Source organism: Grammomys surdaster, unplaced genomic scaffold (assembly GCF_004785775.1).
Source record: "Grammomys surdaster isolate TR1022 unplaced genomic scaffold, NIH_TR_1.0 167, whole genome shotgun sequence".
In the NCBI taxonomy this organism is placed as follows: domain Eukaryota; kingdom Metazoa; phylum Chordata; class Mammalia; order Rodentia; family Muridae; genus Grammomys; species Grammomys surdaster.
The window spans coordinates 3,977,533-3,997,517 of NW_021604615.1; the positions used below are offsets into that span (position 1 = coordinate 3,977,533).

General features: G+C 42.9%; 1 protein-coding gene across 3 annotated transcripts in view; it reads right to left on the minus strand.

Annotated features, from left to right (window-relative positions):
* The window catches only part of Fam155a (family with sequence similarity 155 member A), a 520,405-nt gene that overhangs the window by 20,231 nt on the left and 480,189 nt on the right, over nucleotides 1–19,985 (minus strand). For all 3 annotated transcript variants that reach the window (XM_028766397.1, XM_028766395.1, XM_028766396.1), the window contains one exon: nucleotides 4,658–4,829. In XM_028766397.1, coding sequence (XP_028622230.1) covers nucleotides 4,658–4,829 — 172 coding nt within the window. The remainder of the gene's footprint in view (nucleotides 1–4,657; nucleotides 4,830–19,985) is intronic.

Sequence of the window (19,985 nt, forward strand, 5' to 3'; positions counted from 1 at the left end):
CTTTACCGCAATGGACAGGCTTTCTGGGACTTCAAGAGGGTCAGGTTATCCTGTTGATGATCAAAACATTACATTTGAAAGCTAAAGTTCAGGACATGGCTAAGTTTTGTAGGCACCACCAAGAATGACGGACCAGGGGTAAGGACAAGGCTCAGGTGGTCTAGCATGCTCCAGGCTCTGCATTTGATCCCCAGTGCTGTGTAAATCAGGCATAGTGTTGAATGCCTGTAATTCAGTACATAGGAGATAGAGGCAGGAGGATGGGAGTTCAAGATCACTTTCAACTATAGAAGGAGTGCAAAGCTAGCCGGAGCTACAGGGGACCACACCTGGAGACAAAAAACAGAAGCAGAAATGTGCTGAAATGTTGAATTTCATCCTAAATACCTCATGGTCATTTTGAGAAACTTTATGTTTTGAAATGATTAACACTTCTTGAGCCACAGGCCTGACCTGTACCATGTTTGTGTTTAAAGAAATCAGAAGCATCCACCACTCTCTAAGGGAACTAAAGGGCTCCTCCACAATCTGGGTCACTACCCTGCCTTTCAATAACAGTCCTGGGTAGAATGGGTCCCTCAGCAGCATCCAGCAAAGGGCACATGGAGTCACGGGCACAATGGATACCAGGAGTTCTCAGAGTTATGGAGGTTTAGAGAGAACCTCCCTTGTAGAAACCAGAAAAAAAACCACTCACATCAAATCTGTTGAACTTGAAGAAATGCCAGTATTCCCTCTCTCTCCCCCCCCACCCTTCCTCCCTCCCCGTCTCATTATTTGAGAATTTTGCCAATATACTCTGATACCCTGATTGTATCAACTCCTACTGGCTCTTCTCCTATGCTTCTATACCCTGCCCACACAGCTCTGTTTAATGAACCAATCAAGTCCAATTTCTGCTGCCCAAATAGCGTGCCCTTCACTGGAGCATGGCTCTCTAACCGGGAGACATACACTAAGGAAATCGAACTCTCTGTTCCCCAGAAGTTATCAACCACCAATAGTTCCCTACCAAGGGTAGGACTTTGTGCCCACCTCCTCTCTTCATGCTTTGATTTTATTTGCTTCGAGCTTGCATGTTTGTGTGCGCAGTGTGACAGAAGCTCCTAGTTACTCCCCAAACACTATTCCTCCCTAGTCATGTACCAACTATGGCTCTTGTAACCCTTCTGCCTCTTCTTCTGCAATGATTCTTGAACCTTCCCTGGGATGTGTGTGTGTGTGTTACAGATGTCACATTCATGGCTGAGCATTCCCCAGTCTCCTTTTGTCTGCACCTTGACTGGATGAGGATCTTAGTGTTAACCTCCTGCATCCTGCATCTCCTGCAAATAGAAACTCCCTGGCGAGGGTTGAGAGCACCAGTAACAGTGGGTGTAATGATTAACCACCAGGACTCTGTTTAATACAATGTCCATTTATCAGAGTGATGGTAGTGGGTTCTCCCCAGCATCTGTGGCCTGTCCAGTCTCAGGTTCTTAGTCTCATAATGCTGCCAAGTTTGAGTGTCATCTTGTGAACAGTACTTAGATTATTTTGATTCTTAATGTTAAATAACTGTAGTTTCTGGTCCATGGTTTTGAAATAACTTCATTGACTACATTTGCTTTTAAAAACTGGAAATGAAAGAGCAACAGTCCTGACTGGCTTGGATGGTAGATTCATTTAATAGACGGTGTTTAATGCTTGACCTTGGCCCTGTGCTATATGTCTATCTGTGTGTCTGCTGTTAGGGACCATCCAGGTGGCCTGTATGACCAGCAGCTACAGGAAGGAGGTCATGTATCACTTCTCTATAGAGCCTGTTCTCTTCTGAGTTTAGAAGACCTTTCCTTCACTGCAGAGAGAGGAATCTGCCTGGCTCATATCCACTCCAAGGTAGCATGCGGCTCTTACGTATCTGTCAGCATGGAGCTTCAGAAAGCATTTGGATTGTCTTGGGGAGAGAGTGCTGAGCTCCAGCAGGCTGCTTTTCCAGAAGAAAGTCCAGCCTGGGCTCAGTGAACTTCTGCAGAGGTTTGGGTTTCTTGCTTTCCTGAGATACAGTTGGTTTTTGGTCACGCCTGGAACTCTCATTCATACCGTCAGATAGCAAGGACGAGTGCAAATCGCCTTAGCATAGCTCCTGCCATGCAACTCACTTTAACTCTGCAACCTCAGGTAGGGATGGCAGCCTAGACACAGAATCTCCTCCAAAGTCTTGTCCTACCCCAGAAGAAAGCCATGACTCTTCCTGCTGTGTGAGCTCACGAAACTTCTGTGTGCTGGGCCTGAAAATCCAACTTTATAGAGTTCTGAGCTTAGTAACGTAAGGGTGACAAAGTCAGCAGAAAGCAATCCACAGACAGGCCTCTGAGTGCTCAGTAAAAGGTGACTCTGAAGTCCTCCAAGGAGCTGCAGCATTGTCTACTGGGCCGGTGACAGATTTCTCTTTTTGTCGCCTTTCTTTAGAGATATCACTATAGCTACAAACAGGCAGATTTCACAAAACCCAAAATGACCAAAACCAACCAAAAATCAAGTTGCCCATAAGCCTTTGGTGTGAAGGCACTGTGCCAGGCTTTTGGGTCCTAATAGCCTGGAAGGTATCTAGGGAGAACTCTGCAAACACAGGTAGAGGCCAAGAGATGATGAAGGTCATAAACTGAAAACCTTCCATAGGGCTTTTGTCTTCGTGGTTCTTGGTGGGACCTGCTGACCAGTCAGGAAGGACCACTTGCTTGCTGTGAGGGCAGCTACTGAAACTCAGAGACCTTCACAGAGGGCAGCATGCTACAAGGTTCCCTTGAAGTTTAGACTTTTAGAATGTAGGCTTTCATTTCTTACAGTCAGTTATGGAAACTTCTTTGAGAAAGTTAGCATAATTTCTGGTGAAATAAGATTTTCTTTCTTTCCTCCTTCCCAGGAGGTTTCCTTCACTTCCTTTATTTACTACCTCCTTCCCCCTTCAACCCTTCCTTTCTTGTCTTCTTTTGTTCTCTCCACTCCTTTTTAATTTCCCTTTCTTCCCACTCTCTCTTCTCCTTCTTCATCCCAGTCTCCTCCTCCTCCCTCTTCCTGAACCTCACTCTCTCCTCTTCTTTTTCATCCCAGTTCCCCCCTGAACCCCACTCTCTCCTCTTATTCATCGTCCCAGCACCCCCTGGACCCTGCTCTCTCTTCTTGCTAACCTTGTAATTTTCCTTCATCTGCATCATCACAGCATGTGTGGTGGCCTGGGCTGGGGACAATTTATTGTGATTCACCAGTGAAAAGCCAGCTTGTGTGATGGGTGAAATGCCCTTCTGCTTGCCAGGGCTGGCTCTCAGGGGACTGACTGTATCTTGATAGTTTGTTACACTGAACACGGAAGGCCTGGAACCCACCTGATACATTGTTACAGTGTGCATAAACAACCTGATTCATTGTCACAAAGAGAATAAACTACTTGATATATAGTCACAATTAGCATTTCAACTTGTCTTTATTTTATTTATTTATTTTATGTGTATTAGTGTTTTGTCTGAATGTATTTCTGTGCACCGTCTGCATGCCTTGTACCTACAGAGATTAGAAAAAGACATCAAACACCCTGAAGCAGAGTTATAGATAGTTGTGATCCACCATGTGTGTGCTGCGGAACAACACCGGGTCCTCTGGATGAACAAGTGCTCTTAACCTCTGAGCCATCTCTCTAGACTCTTACTTTTAAAGTTATATTTGTTTAAGTTCATTTTGTATGTATGTATGCATGTATGTATGTATGTATGTATGTATGTCCACAGTATGCATGTAGAGGTCGAAAGACAACATGGATTCTGTCTTTCTATCATCTGGGCCCAGACACTGAACTCTGGTAGTCAAGACTTGCAGTAGGTGCCTTCATTCAACACACACAGCCCCCCCCCCGCCGCTCTCTCTCTCTCTCTCTCTCTCTCTCTCTCATCCTGCCGGTGTTTAGTTTAAAAGCCCAATATACAAAGAGAATTTTCTTGTTTCCTCAGACTTATTTTTATGTTTAAAACTCAGAAGATAAACATGCTTAAATCAAGTAAATTGTTTTAAAAATTGGATCTTCCCTCCTCTTAGAAGAGAAATTCCAAAGAACTCACATCAGCAGAGTGATCAGTTAAGGTGCTGTCCCCATTGACCATCTGTCAGGATGAGACTGTTCTTAGCTTTGACCCTGTATTCTCTGTCTGCCTAAACTACATAGTGCTCATGGGTTTCTGGACACCAGAGCTGGTGTTAGCATCCTGCCTGTCTCAGTTCTTTGCCAAAAAAAGAAGGGAGATATTGTTATCAGAAAATATAGAAATCACCTATCCTGGCCTCTTGTGCACCAATGTACACATGTATGACCCAGGCTGACATTTCATTTTGTCCTCAGTACTGATTAAGATAAGGTGACAACATTCATCACAAGATAAGAAGGAGTCGTTGTTAAAACTGCCCCATTCCCCTGCAACTATCCTCATGAGACATTCACAGAGATCCTCAGTTGCAGCATAGCTATGTGGTAGAGACATCAACCCTCGTTTGAATAAGTTTGGGAGGCTTTTCAGGGCTCAGGAAAAGAGGCCACATAAAAATACCTTTGTGCAGTCTCAAGGTTATGGCAGCAGAAGGAAGCAACATGTTGATGGAGAGCAAAGGAGGGCCCCCACCCAGCCTGTACCTGTGCAGATGAAGCTGGAGAGGCCTCCGTAAATGACTTCGTCATTGTCGGGCAATATGAACGGACACCTTGTCTGCACCTCCAAACAATATTGCTTGCAAGGGATGGTCTTTCTGCAGTTAAACTGTGTGACTTCAAAATACTGGGAGCAGAGCCAGGCTTTGTAGACAATCTGAAAGGCAAAGAGGGAAGAATCAGAACTGTGGAGGGAATGCCGCACACATCTCTTGTGAGGAGAAGGCTAGGCTGGGGGAGCATGCTCAGTTTTACATGGGTCATAGACAACTTGGGGGTAGCACGGTTTACAGCTCCACACAGTAAGAACGCCGGCCGCTATGAGTATCTGCAGTGAGAATATCGAACAGAATCCTATGGAGAATGGAAAAGGTATTTAATTTAAAGCACTCTTGGAAAACAGTGGATTTGAGCAGATTGTAAAGTTTTCAGATCCAGTGATATTTAAAGAACACAATAACCCCTGCTGATAATGTAACTCACTGCAGAGGGAAGAGAGATCCAGTTTCCTCCCTAGCTTTTCCACCTCTCATACCCCGATTGGCCACTAGATGGCGCAAAGCGCTTTGCAAGGACTCCTGCAGGGTGCAAAAGCATGTGGGTTGGTTACAGCTTGCTTTGCCCACAGCACACAGCAACAAGAAATGGGTGTTTGCATCTGTGACTCACACGGACTGCACTGAAAACCTCACCGAAAGCGGAAACACTCAGTACAGATCAGACGTAATCTTTTCCATTTGATTAGAAGAAGGATGGTCCCTCTACCAGAGTCCTGCAGTTGACCTTTGATTCAGTGCAATCTATCTTTGCTGAGTATTTAGGTACTTTATACTGACCTGTAGCTTTCACTGATCTCTTTCTCTGTGTGATTACGGGGCAAGTAAGCATTGAAAATTCACCCCCGCCCCCAACGTGAAGTAAGCTAAGTCTGAATTTAAACTAAGCAGCATAGATCAGTGACATTCCGTTTCTTTCCAGGTCTTTAGCAACAGTGGATTCTCCTCATTTCTAGGGGTAAATAATACTATTTAGTTAACATTTCATCCACTAAACACTACCTTGAAAAACGGATGGCTTAGCAAAAAAATGTACACGAATACAACATAAAATAGGATGAAAATGAAAAGTATTTAACAAATGTATGTGTTTTCCAAGCAAGTTACAATTTTTTTTTTCAGCCCTGATTCTCGGCATATATTTAGAATGTATCGACTGATCACATATTTCTCAAGAATAGTAAGTACATAAATAAGTGGAAAATTTCAGAATTTGAAGCCCAAATATGTCGATTTCCTAACCTTTGGTTTTAGTGATTATGCTGTGCTTAGTCAGAAAATGCTTTCAAAAGCACACGGCCATTACCAGAGTTTTCTGACAACTGTAAACAACTCGACTAGGGTAGCTCAAAGCCCACTTACTGTGAGCTGATTGTTCTGGGATTATCTTACAATTTCTTGTTAGTTTCATACAAATTGAGTTTTATTCTTTGAAGAAGGTGTCCAAAGTAGACTTTCTTGCAGTCAGTAATGATCCACCATCATCCTGATCACTTTATGCCTGTGTGCATGGGGTTTCGAATGAATCCTAACATAACAACGACCAAGGGGACTGCTGAGAAACCTTGTATTTCAGCTGGGAAGTCCAGGTATGCCATGGGATCCCAGGGTGGCAGGTGTTTGGTGGACCAGCTAACACCACAGAATGAGGGACAGAAACATCAGCTTTGGAAGAAGGAACAGAGAAGTGATGCCTACATCGCACTTTGGGATAAAGCATTGGTGGTAACTGACCATCCTACAGTAATGTGATACAGCATTTATGGTGTCAGTGGAGTCCTATGCACTTTGTGATTTCTGGTTTTAATTAGCTTTGCTAGGTGTTAGAAGCAAGTGAGCGTGTTCGTATGCTCAGGCTAACGATACAACTGCATACTAGTGAAAGCCCTCACTGTGTGTATTTCTGGAACTCTTAAGACTACAGTGTTCTATTTCATTTTAAGGACTAATTCTTGCACATGCAAACTCCAAGTATATCCATGGGTACCACTATATACTCTGTCTTCAGTCCTGCCTAACTGGCTGTTAACTTTTTGTTTTGCTTTGTTTTTAATTTTAGACAGAGTGCCAGGCCAGCCTTGAACTCACTATGGTGTCAAGGATGATCCTCCTGTCTCCATGTGTCTGGAATTGCAGTATGGCAGCATATCCATTTATGCTGTGCTGGGGATAGAACCTGGGGCCTTCTACATGCTAGGCAAGCATGCTACCAACTGAGCTATACGCTCAGGCAGTTTTCATACTCTTTCAGATCTGTAAGTCTGAGTGTCAAGTTATGACTTGTATACATCCCCACTCTACCAACAGACCATGGGGTGGTGTTTAGTGATGCATTTTGAGATATGGGCAGATCCTTTGCATCTTTTCCGATGCCATGACCCAGCTGAGATGGATTCATTTTTACTCTTGCTCAATCATATTTCCATTGCAGATATTTGTTCCTGCTGAAAGAAGCAAGCGAGTGGCCAAAACATTTTATTTTTTCTCATCACCAGGCAGGAGGCTGCAGACAGAAGAGAGCTCCAGACACCACAGCGAGCTAGCACACAAGCAGCCAGCTTTCCTGCCCTTCAGTTCTGTGATGGACCTGAATGTTTGGATACGCCATAGAAAGCTCTCATCTGAGAAATACATTTCAGTTCCCGGGCATCTGGTGAGAATCGGTAGAGGGAACCACGTGAACGAAACAAAACAGGGAGGACAGAGAAGAAATATTTTATCATAGCATGAGAGATTAAGGCAGAGGGATGAATTTTGTATAATGAAGGAATTATCTTTTTCCTTTGCAGACATGTTTGTGATAAAAAGAGACAACACAAGCAGCAAGGACATTTGCTAGAACGTCCCAGCATTAACCAAGAAAGATTTGCCTGGAAGGAAAGGCAATTTAGTAATTTTGCAAAAGATGATTTAAAAAGTAAAACAAGATGAACAAACAAACAAAAATCCCGAACACATGCTATCAAAAAATCTGAATATTGTTCTAGGATGGATGGGTTCAACCTGAGACTATGCCATCAAAGGCAGGACATAAGCGGTGAGTGCCAGCAACCGTTGTCCCTGCTTTCAGAGGGAGCTGCTATGGGCTGTATGCCCATGACAATGCTTTGCTTGTTTGTTTACCATTTTTAATGCGGGATCAGAATGGCAAGATACCCTGAAAGGAACTTACATCTTGGTATAACCAATTAACTGTGCTTAAAGCTCACTCGTTAGGAGGGAATCCATGACCTGCATTGTAAACCTAGCCTATTATCTGTGGTGGAAGAGGCTATGAACTCTAGAGAAAGGAGAAGCAGTCTTCTGACTCCTGCAAGTTGTCCTCTGACTCCCACCTGAAGGTATGGCATGCGTACTCATGCGCATTCGCGAGCACGCGCGCACACACACACACACACACACACACACACAAATACACACATGAAGCAAGTAATTGTAATTTTTTTTAAAGAAGTCAGATATTTAAGAAAATGGTTGGCATCTGAGGAGAAGGTTCTGTCAGTTAAGTGCTTGCTGTGAAGCATAAATTCCCAAGTGAAGAATCCAGCACCCCATAAACCCCATGACAGCAATACAGTGGAGATGGAAAACTCCCTGGGGATAGGCTACCCAGACAGTGTAGCCTATCAGTAAGCTTCGGTTTCAGTGGGAGACTCCCTCTCAGAAATAAGGGTGGTATTCAGTTGAGTTAGACACCAGAAGATAGCACTGGTATCTATGTGTAATACACACACACACACACACACATGAAGATAAATTTAAACATAGGTTATCTTCAAATCGAGATGTCTTCCCTGGTCCCTCACTCTAGTAATGACTTACTTCCTTAGCTTTCTCCCATGTTGCTGCAGAGTTTGATTAAATCCACGCTTTTACAGGCTAAGTCTGCACTCTATGGAGAAAACAGGTATTTTCAAATGTTGGTCTGCAAAGCCAGCTACCTATAGCTGCTGCATTTTCTTGCTGAGTACATATTGTACAGTTTTAAGTGGACAAAAGATTCAAAAGTCAAAGCTGGAGTTGGTGTATCTTCATTCGGACACTCTGATCTATCTGAGGAGTGCTGTATGCACCTAGGAATTGGAAGCAGTGGTTTACTCTGAGCAGGAGGTCAAGAAAAATGGTTTCTCTCTCACAAACAGATTTCTGGCCTCCAATTTCTCCTGGCACTGGCCTTGTTGCTGATGTCTCTTCCTCTCACATACCCGGTGGTGAACCCTACTAGATTGAACTCTGCCTCCATGCTGCAGTTAGAGGAATCCAGAAGGTTGATTGATTCCACTACTCCATCTTATCAGCCAGGCTCAGAGAGAAAATCAGAGTACAGCACACACTCAGAGAGCTCTGTAGTCTTCAGTATTCCAGAAGCTGAGGCAGGGGGATTGGAATCACAAGTTCAGACCTGCTTGTGCTATGTAGACAGTTCAAGACCAATCTGGGCCACTTAGTCTGATTCTTATCTCCAAAAGCTAGCAAAGGAGGAAACACAAAAATGCTCCAGGGATATGTTGCTGTGGCTGAGTCCTTACTTAGCAGGTGTCGGGCCCAGTTACCGAACAAAAGAAAAGGTAGAGATGACGAAGAAGAAGACGACCTTGCTAGAGATGAACTTTGGATATGCAAATATGTTCTACACATCTTCGATGGCTCAGCAACATCCTCTGCGAGGGGCACAAGTGTTCCTCCCCACAGTGAAAGACTTAATGCATGGCGCAGCTCACAGTATTCATGAGTTTATCGACACAAGCTTCCAACCCTACGAATTGCTGACATGAATAATGCAGTGGATAATGAGGAAGGGGCCAGAAATGTACCTGGAATTGTCTATTACCCAAATTAACAACTACTTACAATTAAGAAGTATATTTTCCTGGCTCTGACTTTTTTGGTGCACACGTGTGCGCTCTCTCTCTCTCTCTCTCTCTCTCTCTCTCTCTCTCTCTCTTTCTCTCTCTCTCTCTCTCTTTCTCTCTCCTTCCCTTCCTCCCATCCCCCCTCCCTAAACTCCCCCACTCTCTGCCTGCCTTTTCTTCACATGGGTGTTTATTCAGTTCTTAAATTACACAGTTGTAGGATAATTTGTATATGTTTTACAGAGAATTTGCTAAGCATTTTTAGTATGCAGTCTACACACTTAAATTGTTTAGAATATCGTCCTTACATAAATACAAATTAGTAAAATAACATAAGACCTATGAGTGTATTCATCGTAGACCCATGATAGACTCCAAAAGCTTCCCAAGACGGTGTGATTCTGACTTCGATGTGCCATCTAGGTGTGCCCATGGCACTTCTGAGAAGCCCAGCATGGACTGTCACTTCTTAAGTTATGAGATATATCATGTGCAATGTCAGATTCGATTGCATAAACATTTAGGACAGAACTTTTTAAAAGTATGATGCTTTTAAAGAATTTTATCTATGCCAATACAAAACAACAACTCCCAAAGAACAAGCCCTGGTCTGACTTGAGTCACTGATGAAGAACCGAGGCATAATTACTGAAGACTCAACTGATGGTATCCGTGATAATTAATAACAACGTTCCTGGCAACCTGCAATCTGCAGCTTCAGAGCCACAGACCTCAGCTTCTTCAGAGCTGAGATTCGCACATTCAGAAGGGCCAGGCTATATCCAGTTTCATTCAGGAGTAAATCTCCACAGAAAGTACACAAGTTGCTGAAATATGCCTCAGTTAAATCCAGAAAGGACTTCCACAGCTTGTACAATTTACATTGGAAAATCTGGACATTTAACTCTAAGAATCATCTGTTTTGAAAATGAATATTCATATTCACGATAAAATAGGTCACTGCACAGATGAAGAACTCACAGTTTTGTCTGTCAGACGTGTGTTCACAGCCCAAATGGTTTCAGCTGACCCAAAACCCGACAAGCATGTGAACGCAGTGCATTAAACTGAAAAACTAGCCACTTGCCTATGCATAATATGTTTTGTTTTGCTGTCAGGGTTCTTGAAATAAGCACATTAATAAATTGTATTCAATTACAGATAACATCAAGATTTAAGCAAGGCAAGGATCTAAGATTCAGCTCTGACAAATTAATAATTCTTTCAAAATTATGGATGGGCAGAAAAGCAGAGAAAAGGCTAGCCAGTAAAGACTTTTTCCCATGTAAACAAAGTAACAAACACAACTAAGGAGGCAATTCTTTTCATATTTCTTTAAGGAAGAAAGAAGGAAAAAAAAGAAAGAAACAAAGAAAAGAAAAAGAATCGACAAAGCAAACAAAATTTCCTATCGAAATAAGCAGATTCAGGCAACATAAAACTTTATTGATCAACTGATGGGGAGGCAACCAAGAAGAAAAACTGAAATATTTATTAACTTTCTAATTTATTTTTAAGACAGGACCCCCTTTACGAACCAGGCTAGCCTTGAACTTTCAATCCTCCCTCCTCAGTCCCTTAAGTACTAAAATTACAGATGATGGCCACCATTCCTGGCTTTGGAATAGATTTTAAAATACTCACTCGAAATTCTAAATTAAAACCTAAGCTTGTTACTTAATCTTGTCATTATTAGAAATACTGTGAACACACTCCAAAAATCCACTTTTTCCCTGAATTCTGGTCGTAACCCACCCTGATACTGTTGTATTTTTATCCTCTCCTTTTCCCTCCACCTCCCTCTCCTCCCCTCTCTCCACATTTGGCCAGATTGTATTTCCATTGTCTTATTACAAAGCACCTTCTGCCTGTTTTTCCTCACACAGGAACTGAAACAACAAACACACAAAACACTGCTTGGCACATGTATGAGCGGTTCCAGTTCTCTGTCTAAGGTGAACTATGACTCCTCCCCACCTCCTCAGGATGTTCTCTTGTTTCACTGAGACGTCAGTCAAACAATCTGCCTTAGTGAGTGTCTGCAGTTTCCACTCACAGCCTTCCTAAGCAGCAGAACATCAGACTGGTGATTTCACAGGAAGAGAGCTGCCACAGAGACCCAGAGGGAGAGAGTGTGCATATGGTATTATAATAGAAAGGAATTCGTACAGGTGAAAATACAGTTTGATTTTATTCTTATTAATTTAAGAATGTTGTTATTATTTTAAATCAGCATGAATCAAAAAAAAAATCCTTTTGTATTTTCCTGTGTAAGTAGCACAATTGCTCAAATGTTATTAGCATGTGCAAAGAAAGATACTCAGGAGACCATACAAAGCTGAGAAGCCAGAACTCAATTCCCCTGGGCCAGACATATGGCCTAAAGCTATCTGTCACTACTGGACTCTGCAATTATAAACTGTGCCTTTTCCTGCCCACCCAACAGCATTCATCTCATGTGGGATTCTTGTGGCATGCCATTTCTGATTTATTGTGGCAAAATAGATGAACCGTATAGGCTGGCTAACTCAACATCAGCAAGCACAGGAAGTTCTTTGAGGCACTGTGTGGTCCCTGCTCGGGTGGAGCTCAGACCCCTGTCTCCTTCCCTTTACCCACAACAGCACAAATACTGAACACTTTCAAATAGATCGAATTAGCTCATATGGAGTATTTTTCTCAGTACTTTGTCATGTAATGGGGTCACCTTGGTTATGCTCGAGTCCCATGGTGACCATGTCCCACAGCATCATTGACACGGTGCTTCTATGGACTCAGCTTCTCTTTGATAACAGAAATGCAAAACTGTATTTCCAACCCACCATTTTTAATATAATACTTCTACTGAGTCTTCTAGCATTGGTCTGTGTGTAGCCGTGAATGGGTTTGAATGGTGGAAGCTGCCAGCGTTTAAGGCACAACATCTGCATGTGAGTCTGAAGGAAAATGCTTGTAGGTTTGATTGTAAAGCAACAAAGTAATGACCACCATTGAATTCATGTCATCCGATTGCATAATCTTGATAATTTCACCAAGTTATAATTTTAGCCATGTGTTTTTCTGATACACCACGTCTACAACTCCAGGCTGTGTAGGACTGGTGACTTTCTTGTCTTGACACATAATGAAGTAGACACTTTCAAAAGCAGTCAACATTTCCCCCCCAGGGCATATTACGTTTTACACCACAAGGCTGAGGACAAAACAGAAAGGTGTCTGTGCTGAAGAGACAATTCCTCCAATAGGGAAGCCTCAGCGTTCGCTCCTGTGCATGCCGCGGGAGAGTATTTGTGTTATCTACGATTCATTCGGCAACACCACACTCAGGGCATTTTCGTGTGGACAGAATTACGGTCTACATGCCGGCTAAAATGAGTTCCAGTCAAGTTTGACGAGAGGTTTTGCTGATGGTAGGTGTTTGCAAAGCCCCCTATGTCAAAGTGCAAGCTCTTCTTCCTGTGTTGGTGGCACATCAATTAAAGTCAGCCCTCTTGATTAACTTATTCATCTCAGCAACGGTTACGGTTACTGAGTGCATGCCTGTGAAGAACATAAGCTAGGCTCGTTGGTTGACAGATTGGTCCACTATTGACTAATGCTGAATATCATGTCATGTCATATCATCATATCATATCATATAATATTCTATCATATCTCTTATCCTATCCTATCATACAGTACAATAAAATATAATACAGTACGATACAATATTATAATATAAGTAAACTTAGAGAAGCCGTATCAGTGAGGGTTAGTCTCAAAGAGGGATAATGACAACCACCATGCAACACAACCTATTTGGAAAACAAACTAAAAGCATCACAAAAGGAACACTTAAGCCTGGGATCACTCACAACATTCCAGCCATTTCACCAACATGACCTCCTCTAGCTCAGTGACAAGGAGAGCATCAACCTCTTGTAGTAGATCCTGAGTATCAAAGAGTGGAGAGCTTAAGTCTTAGGGAAGAAGGGAGGTAGGAGAGAGGAAGGGAGGGAAGGAAGTCCTGTTTCTCAGCAGTCAGAGGCCGGGAAGTTCTGTGCATAATCGCTCTGCTTGCTCAACAGACTGTGCACAGAAGTGCTCTCTCTTGTGCCATCAATTTCTAGGATGCCCAAGGCATTCCTTTAGTCTTTCGGGCTGTTTGCTTGGATCAACATCAGAGCAGGTTGGTTACTCTAGGTTGGTGATTCTACTGCTTGTATGCCAAGGCCCCGTTACCCCATTTCAGATACTAAGGTTGCACCTGAAAACTTGATTATCTTCTCCAGCACAAATAACCAGCTTCCTAGAAGTGGTATTTCTGGGTTGTTTTGCCGAATTTCCTATCATTGTTTTGCCTCAAGCTTCCAGTTGAATATTATCTGAACCAGAAAGGGCTCAGACAAAATACAAGCTGTGCTTTAGACACAACCAAGAATTTCAAGTTTATAATGGGCCTAAGTGAGCCTGTTTATTTTTGGTCTCATTTTTAAAACATTTAAATGAGGCAAATGAGGGAATACCTGGTATGCTGATGTAAAATCAACACCAATCATGTTGATGGGGGGGCCATGCTGCTGAGGAGGAGTGCTCTGGGGAGAGCACCGTCTCTGGAGCACTAAGGAGCTTTCATTATGTCGGTCTGTGATAAAGAGAGTGTTCTAGACCTTTCTCACACTGGGAGATGCACAACACCTGCAGTATAATTAGGTACTCAAAATCCATGTATACTTTAAAGTGCTTTATAGAACTGTTATGGTTCATCGGGGGATGCCTTTGGCTCAGCTCCTAACCTTTTCACTGCAGAGTTCAAGAGCGGGAGGGAGGTGTCCACGGGTGATGCAGAGTGTATGAGGAATGCGGGGAGAAAGGCTTGTTTACTGAAAGAAAACTGCATGCCAAGGCCAGTAACAACCACAGTCTCACCCCTGGTGTTAAATCAATTCCCCTCTCCACACCGGGCTCTGAGCAGGGGTCATTAAGAAGCTGGCTAAGTGCTTAATTGGGTTCTGAAGGAGGTTCCTCCATTAACATTAATTAAGGCCTCTCTGGGTACAAGGAAGAGCATCTGTCAGGTAGGGGTTTTTGGGTTCACCTGTCTCGACTTTGCCATGTCTGCAAAGCTGTTGCTTTTGGGTTTTGCCTAGATTCTAAAGCAAGCTTTCAATGCCTGCCAGGATCAAGGGTAAAGGAACTCCTTGTACCTGAATGGAAGGCTTGGCAAACACTGGGCAGAAAGCAGTCCTTTCTCCTCTGTGTTTGCCCTTGAGAAGAGAGATGACGGAATTGTGGAGAAACAATGCGTTGACTGCTGCCAAATGCTGCAGCTACTTCTTGCAGAGGGATTGCCTTCCAAGTTCATAGATGGGCACTTTTGAGTTAAGATTGTTATTATGAGTATATTAGTCTCATTAGGTGGATTCAAACAGCATTCCTGATATTCAACTCTTTTGGCTAAAACATTGGAAAGTTCATATGATTCAATATGATAAATTCAAGAAATTCTCATTTTAAATGGAAAAATAAAAATGTAATCTCCTTAGAAAACATGGGGAGTCTTTTTTCTCCTTATTTCTGCACCTCCTCACAGCCCGAGAGCAATTCTGCGTGTATAGGAGCAAAAAATATAGCATAAGGTTACCAGTTTTATCTCTGAGAACCCGATAAAGCAAAATGTGCATGTCTTTGTGTGTATGAATGCACTGTACAATACTGACATATTTCCCCATATATGTGTTCATCTTTTCCTGACTTTCAAGATGTAGAAGGCAGAAGAATTATGTAGGAAAATTACATAATTCAAGATAATAAATATTTATTGCTTGCCTAGTAAGGACTGGGAGGAATACAAAGAAGATGTGACCAAGAGAATTGGGAGAGTACAGAAGAAAGAGACAGAGAAGGATGGGAAGGAGATAGACTGTTAGGTGGGTAGGTAGGTTGACAGACAGGCAGACAGACAGACAGACAAACAGAGAAAAGGAGACAGAGAGACAACAGAGAAATAAATCTCCCTGCACAGTCTAACAAAGAGACTGGAATTGCAGCAACTGAGGAGGTCCAGATCCAAGACCTTTCAGTGAAGCTTAAAGAGCATTGATTTTGACAAGGAAAATTGACAATATGAGGCTTATAATGAAATTTGCTCTGTTTGGACTAATAGGGAGAATGGAAAAAAGAACACATGCTCCAAAGCTGTCTGCACGACAAGATACAATGTATTTTCCAATAAAAAGCTAGCTACACATTCTTCAGTCGTTTGCATATTCTGTGGCATCTCCAATTTCTTTTCATTTTGTGGATAAAAACGTATAGCAGGTGAAGCTTCCAGGAACTGTTAATGGTTCCTGTAAATTGTGTTTTCTCCCCTGCCCACTATGCCCCCAAACAGGGCCCTGAATAAGTGACGAAATTTGAAATTACATTATTATCAGGCTAGAGCAAATAAAACTTGCCATATGTTACAGGACAAAGCCTTGTCCCATGTTCTTCACTCACGTTCTTCTTCCCTCTAAGCCCACACCTGGTGTTCATTGATGGCCCTCTGACTGTCCTACAAGGGGAGGGTGTTCTCTATGTTTGAGAGAGAGCATCAACACCTTTCTGGGAGCCTGTGGGTCAGAGATGATGGATGTGTTTGAAACTTAGAACCAGAAAATTTGAGGCCCAAAGGTGAAACTTGAAAGGTCCAGATGGCCTTCAGGACCCATCAGATCCCACTTTAGAGGTGACTGAGCAGGCAACCTTACCAGCAGTGGGCTTTCATGTTTTATCTCATGAAAGCACCCTGAAATCTCTAAGTACTTGTACATTTTCTAATAGATGTCAAGATGGCTGGGTGTCAACGAAATTAGGGGAATTAGGTCTCTCTTAGTAAACAAACCCCGATCAACTCTAAGTTTAAACTCTTGCAAAGAAAGTCTGCAGAGAATGGAGACCTGACCTGTGTGTCAGCCCTGCAGATCATAGCAGTTTCCTCTTCTGTAGTCACCGTGATGTAAGCACTCGGAAGCAAGCAAAACCAAGATAATGAAGGGCATGGCTCACTGCCCCTGTCTGCCATGGGTCCTGGCATAGCCTTGGGGCTCTCAGGTCAGGCAGCTCAAAGCCAGGGACATACGGAGCAGTAGGAGCTGAGAGCCCATTCACCAGAGAACATCTTGGGGAACACAGGAGGTCCTAATATCTCAAATCTGGAAAGCAGGAGTGAAATGTAATCCGATGGATAGATTTTGGCTGGTTTTAATCTTCTAGGCTAGTTCACCCAGAACAACCTTGTCCCCCACAAACCCTCCCATCAGATCCTTAAGGACACAGGATCTTAGGGCAAGATTGGAGTGCACAGGCTATCCTCACGTCCCCTGTGCCTCTCTGCCTTCCACTCTGCTGCTTCTGTTTGTTAACGTCAAAAAGAAACTTTATATTTTGTTCTATGCACTCAGGAGTTGGCATAAAACAACTAAAATAGTTGACAGGGTCTTACTTTTATTCTGAATTTTGAACAAGTACCTATGTAAAAGCAGTAGCTGTTTCCTGGACCATGATTTCTCTATCATGAAGATGGCACAAACCAACAAGAATCTGGGAACCCAGAAACAGAGGAAGGCAGAACATACCCCAAGAAACAGAGCCCAAAACAGAACTCCAACACATGGTTCAGACGCTTCCGTTGCTGGTGTATAGCAAGGAGACTAAGTCAGAAGAAGAGGTATTTGTGATTTTTCTCTATGGGATATCATGAGCTAAATCCTTTAAGGAGAATTATGTAGGTATTACCTTCCACAGTGTGGAAGTTCCCACAAGATCCCAGCCTTTTAATCTTCACAAGATCTTGAGATACTCTGCGGTTACTGAAATAGAACTCTGAGGTGGGGACACCCTCACAGATCATTACTGCTAAGAGTTGGGGGAACGGGGAGGACAAAAATATATGTAAGCATTTTGCTTACAGAGTTCCAAAGGCTTATTTCCATCTGGCTGTGCTGCCTGTTACATAAGCAGATCTTAGGCAGGAAGAACAGAGGCAGGATCGATAGCAGTTAAATTGAATCCAGTGTCAGCACAGCTACGTTTACCACCCAAGGCCATGGAGCAAAGGGGTGGGGGTTAACAGACAGACAGAGGGCTCATTACTCCATATTTTAATTACCAAATAACCTAAATCAGTGATAATTTTATCCTTCTGTATTAAAAAGCCGTATGCTACTATTGAAATAGTATTACACAATCAGACTTAATTTTAGAAACTATGTTTCTATCCTATTTTCTAACCCATGCAAACCCCATATCCTTAGTATATTTTCTTCTCTAAAATTCTTTGTCTAAAAAAATTGATATTTAAGAATGCATAATTCTTAAAGACAAAGGAAACTCAAGAGACAGACATTTTAAAATCCTGCAAACATTTGTAGTTAAGAGTACAGTGCAAAACTGTAGAATGGACACATAAAACTTAACTATTTTACAGCGCTGTTAATAGTTACTTTTCATCATCAAATAGACTGAAAACATAGGAGATCATTCGCCCCCACCGCCATCACTGTAGAAACTGGAAGTGAGGTGCGCAGATCATGTAATTTCGTTACTTATCATACCACATGGACTTACTCTGTTACTGCCTTGCTTATGTTATATTGTACATGAATAATCACAATACTATTCCAGTTATACACAGGAATAGCGCTGTTAAGTCTTTACTATGTCTTCAGCATTCAGAGCTTCAACTGAAAAAATTAAAAGTAGAGGCTAGTACTAAAGTAGAGGCTGGTACTCTGTTTTAGACAGACCCAGAACAGGGAAGGGGAGGGATGTCTGTCTGTCCTCTTATCTTTAAGAGTGATAGATTGACATTTTCTTCCAAACAGTGTCTTTTTCTTTCCTCTTCCTGTTCATAAAGCAGGCAAGGTCTGCTGTGTTAAAATCAGTTGATCGAGAACGTCGGCAAGCCCCCTTCTCCAGGAAGGGCCCGAGACGGTCCACGTGATCGGGGCAGGCGGCAAGTCCAGCTAGCCCGTGAGAAACAGTGACCTGATTCTCCTTTCACAAGGTAGCAGGTGTCCTTGAGGCTGCAGGATTTTGTGTTCCCTGCTTTAATGAGGATGCTGTTTTTATAAACATCAAAGACAAGTTGGACAGCCAGCCCCAGTAGGCAGGCTGCGAGAGGTTCTGCACAGGCCTGCCATCCACTGGTCCTGCACCGAGCCAAACACAGGGTCAGGCACGAAGTAGAATAATCAATGTTCCCAAGACGTTTGCTGTCCTCGGCAGAGGGTCACGAGGCTGTGCTAACAGCCACCAAAAGTGGTCTCTTCTGGATTTTGGCACAACGTTTGGTGTAGGCTGAACAGGGAAGCCATGTTGAGCTCGTCCAGTCCTGACAAGGTGTTCACAGAGAACTGGCCTCTGACTTCACTATTTTTTGGTAATTACAGTTTGACTGATTGACAGTCAGAATCCATTCCTTGGATTTCAGACAGGCGAGCTGACACGAGAATCCCTGTGCTGTGCTTGCTTGAATGCTAACAAGCTACGGTAAGCCTCCTCACTTACCCACTTCATCTCTACTTCCTGACCAAACATTCTCGAGGCAAATGAATCTCCAGTCATTCTTCTTAGTAAGTAGGCTGAGAACGCCGACTACAGCTGTCTCTCAGTTCTTATAATCTTTTCCTGTATAGCTTTGTTGAGTTAAACTAGTTTAATTGACCAGTGGACAAAGCCACTAGTTATTACATAACGTATCAGAACTTTCCATAGAAACCAATAACACAAGTAATATTCGTTGTTAGAATGCACCCTGCCTGTTATTCAAATGTTTCCTGAAAGGACTTTGTTAATTATTTTGTTAACAATTTCTCCCGTGCCTGAAGCACAACTACGGTAAATCGGGTTTGCAAACACCAACTTCTGTTTCAAAATTGAACGCATACCACGCCAAGGAACTCTTGCTTTTGTGAGGCAGACATTCACAGGAGCACTTTCAAACAAACGGTTTCAAAAAATGACAGTTAGACCATTAACACACAGGGCAGACCAGACATATATGCAGATCTCATCAGTTACTGAGTGCAGGTTTGCTTCCCAAAAGGCGGGCTATCCGTGTATTGGCGTCTGTGTTTTAGAGCCGTGTTCAGAAGCCTCCTTCATTATTGTGGTGGATGAAATCACGTCTCATAAGAAACATACAAAAGAAGATCAAACAGCCTTCCCTGGTTCTCCTATGATTGCCTGGGTACAGTTTGTAGTAGGCAGGTGTCTACCTGCTACTCCTCTTCCCCATGGCCTGCTGACTGCCACCTGTGTAGGTCACAGTACCCTGTCATGTGGAGACAGGATGTGGGTGGAGCTGAAGGATCAGTATAATGTAGTCTTTGCTAGGCTATGAACAGTGATGCCTTTGTTCTGTGGGTTGTTAACTTTAAA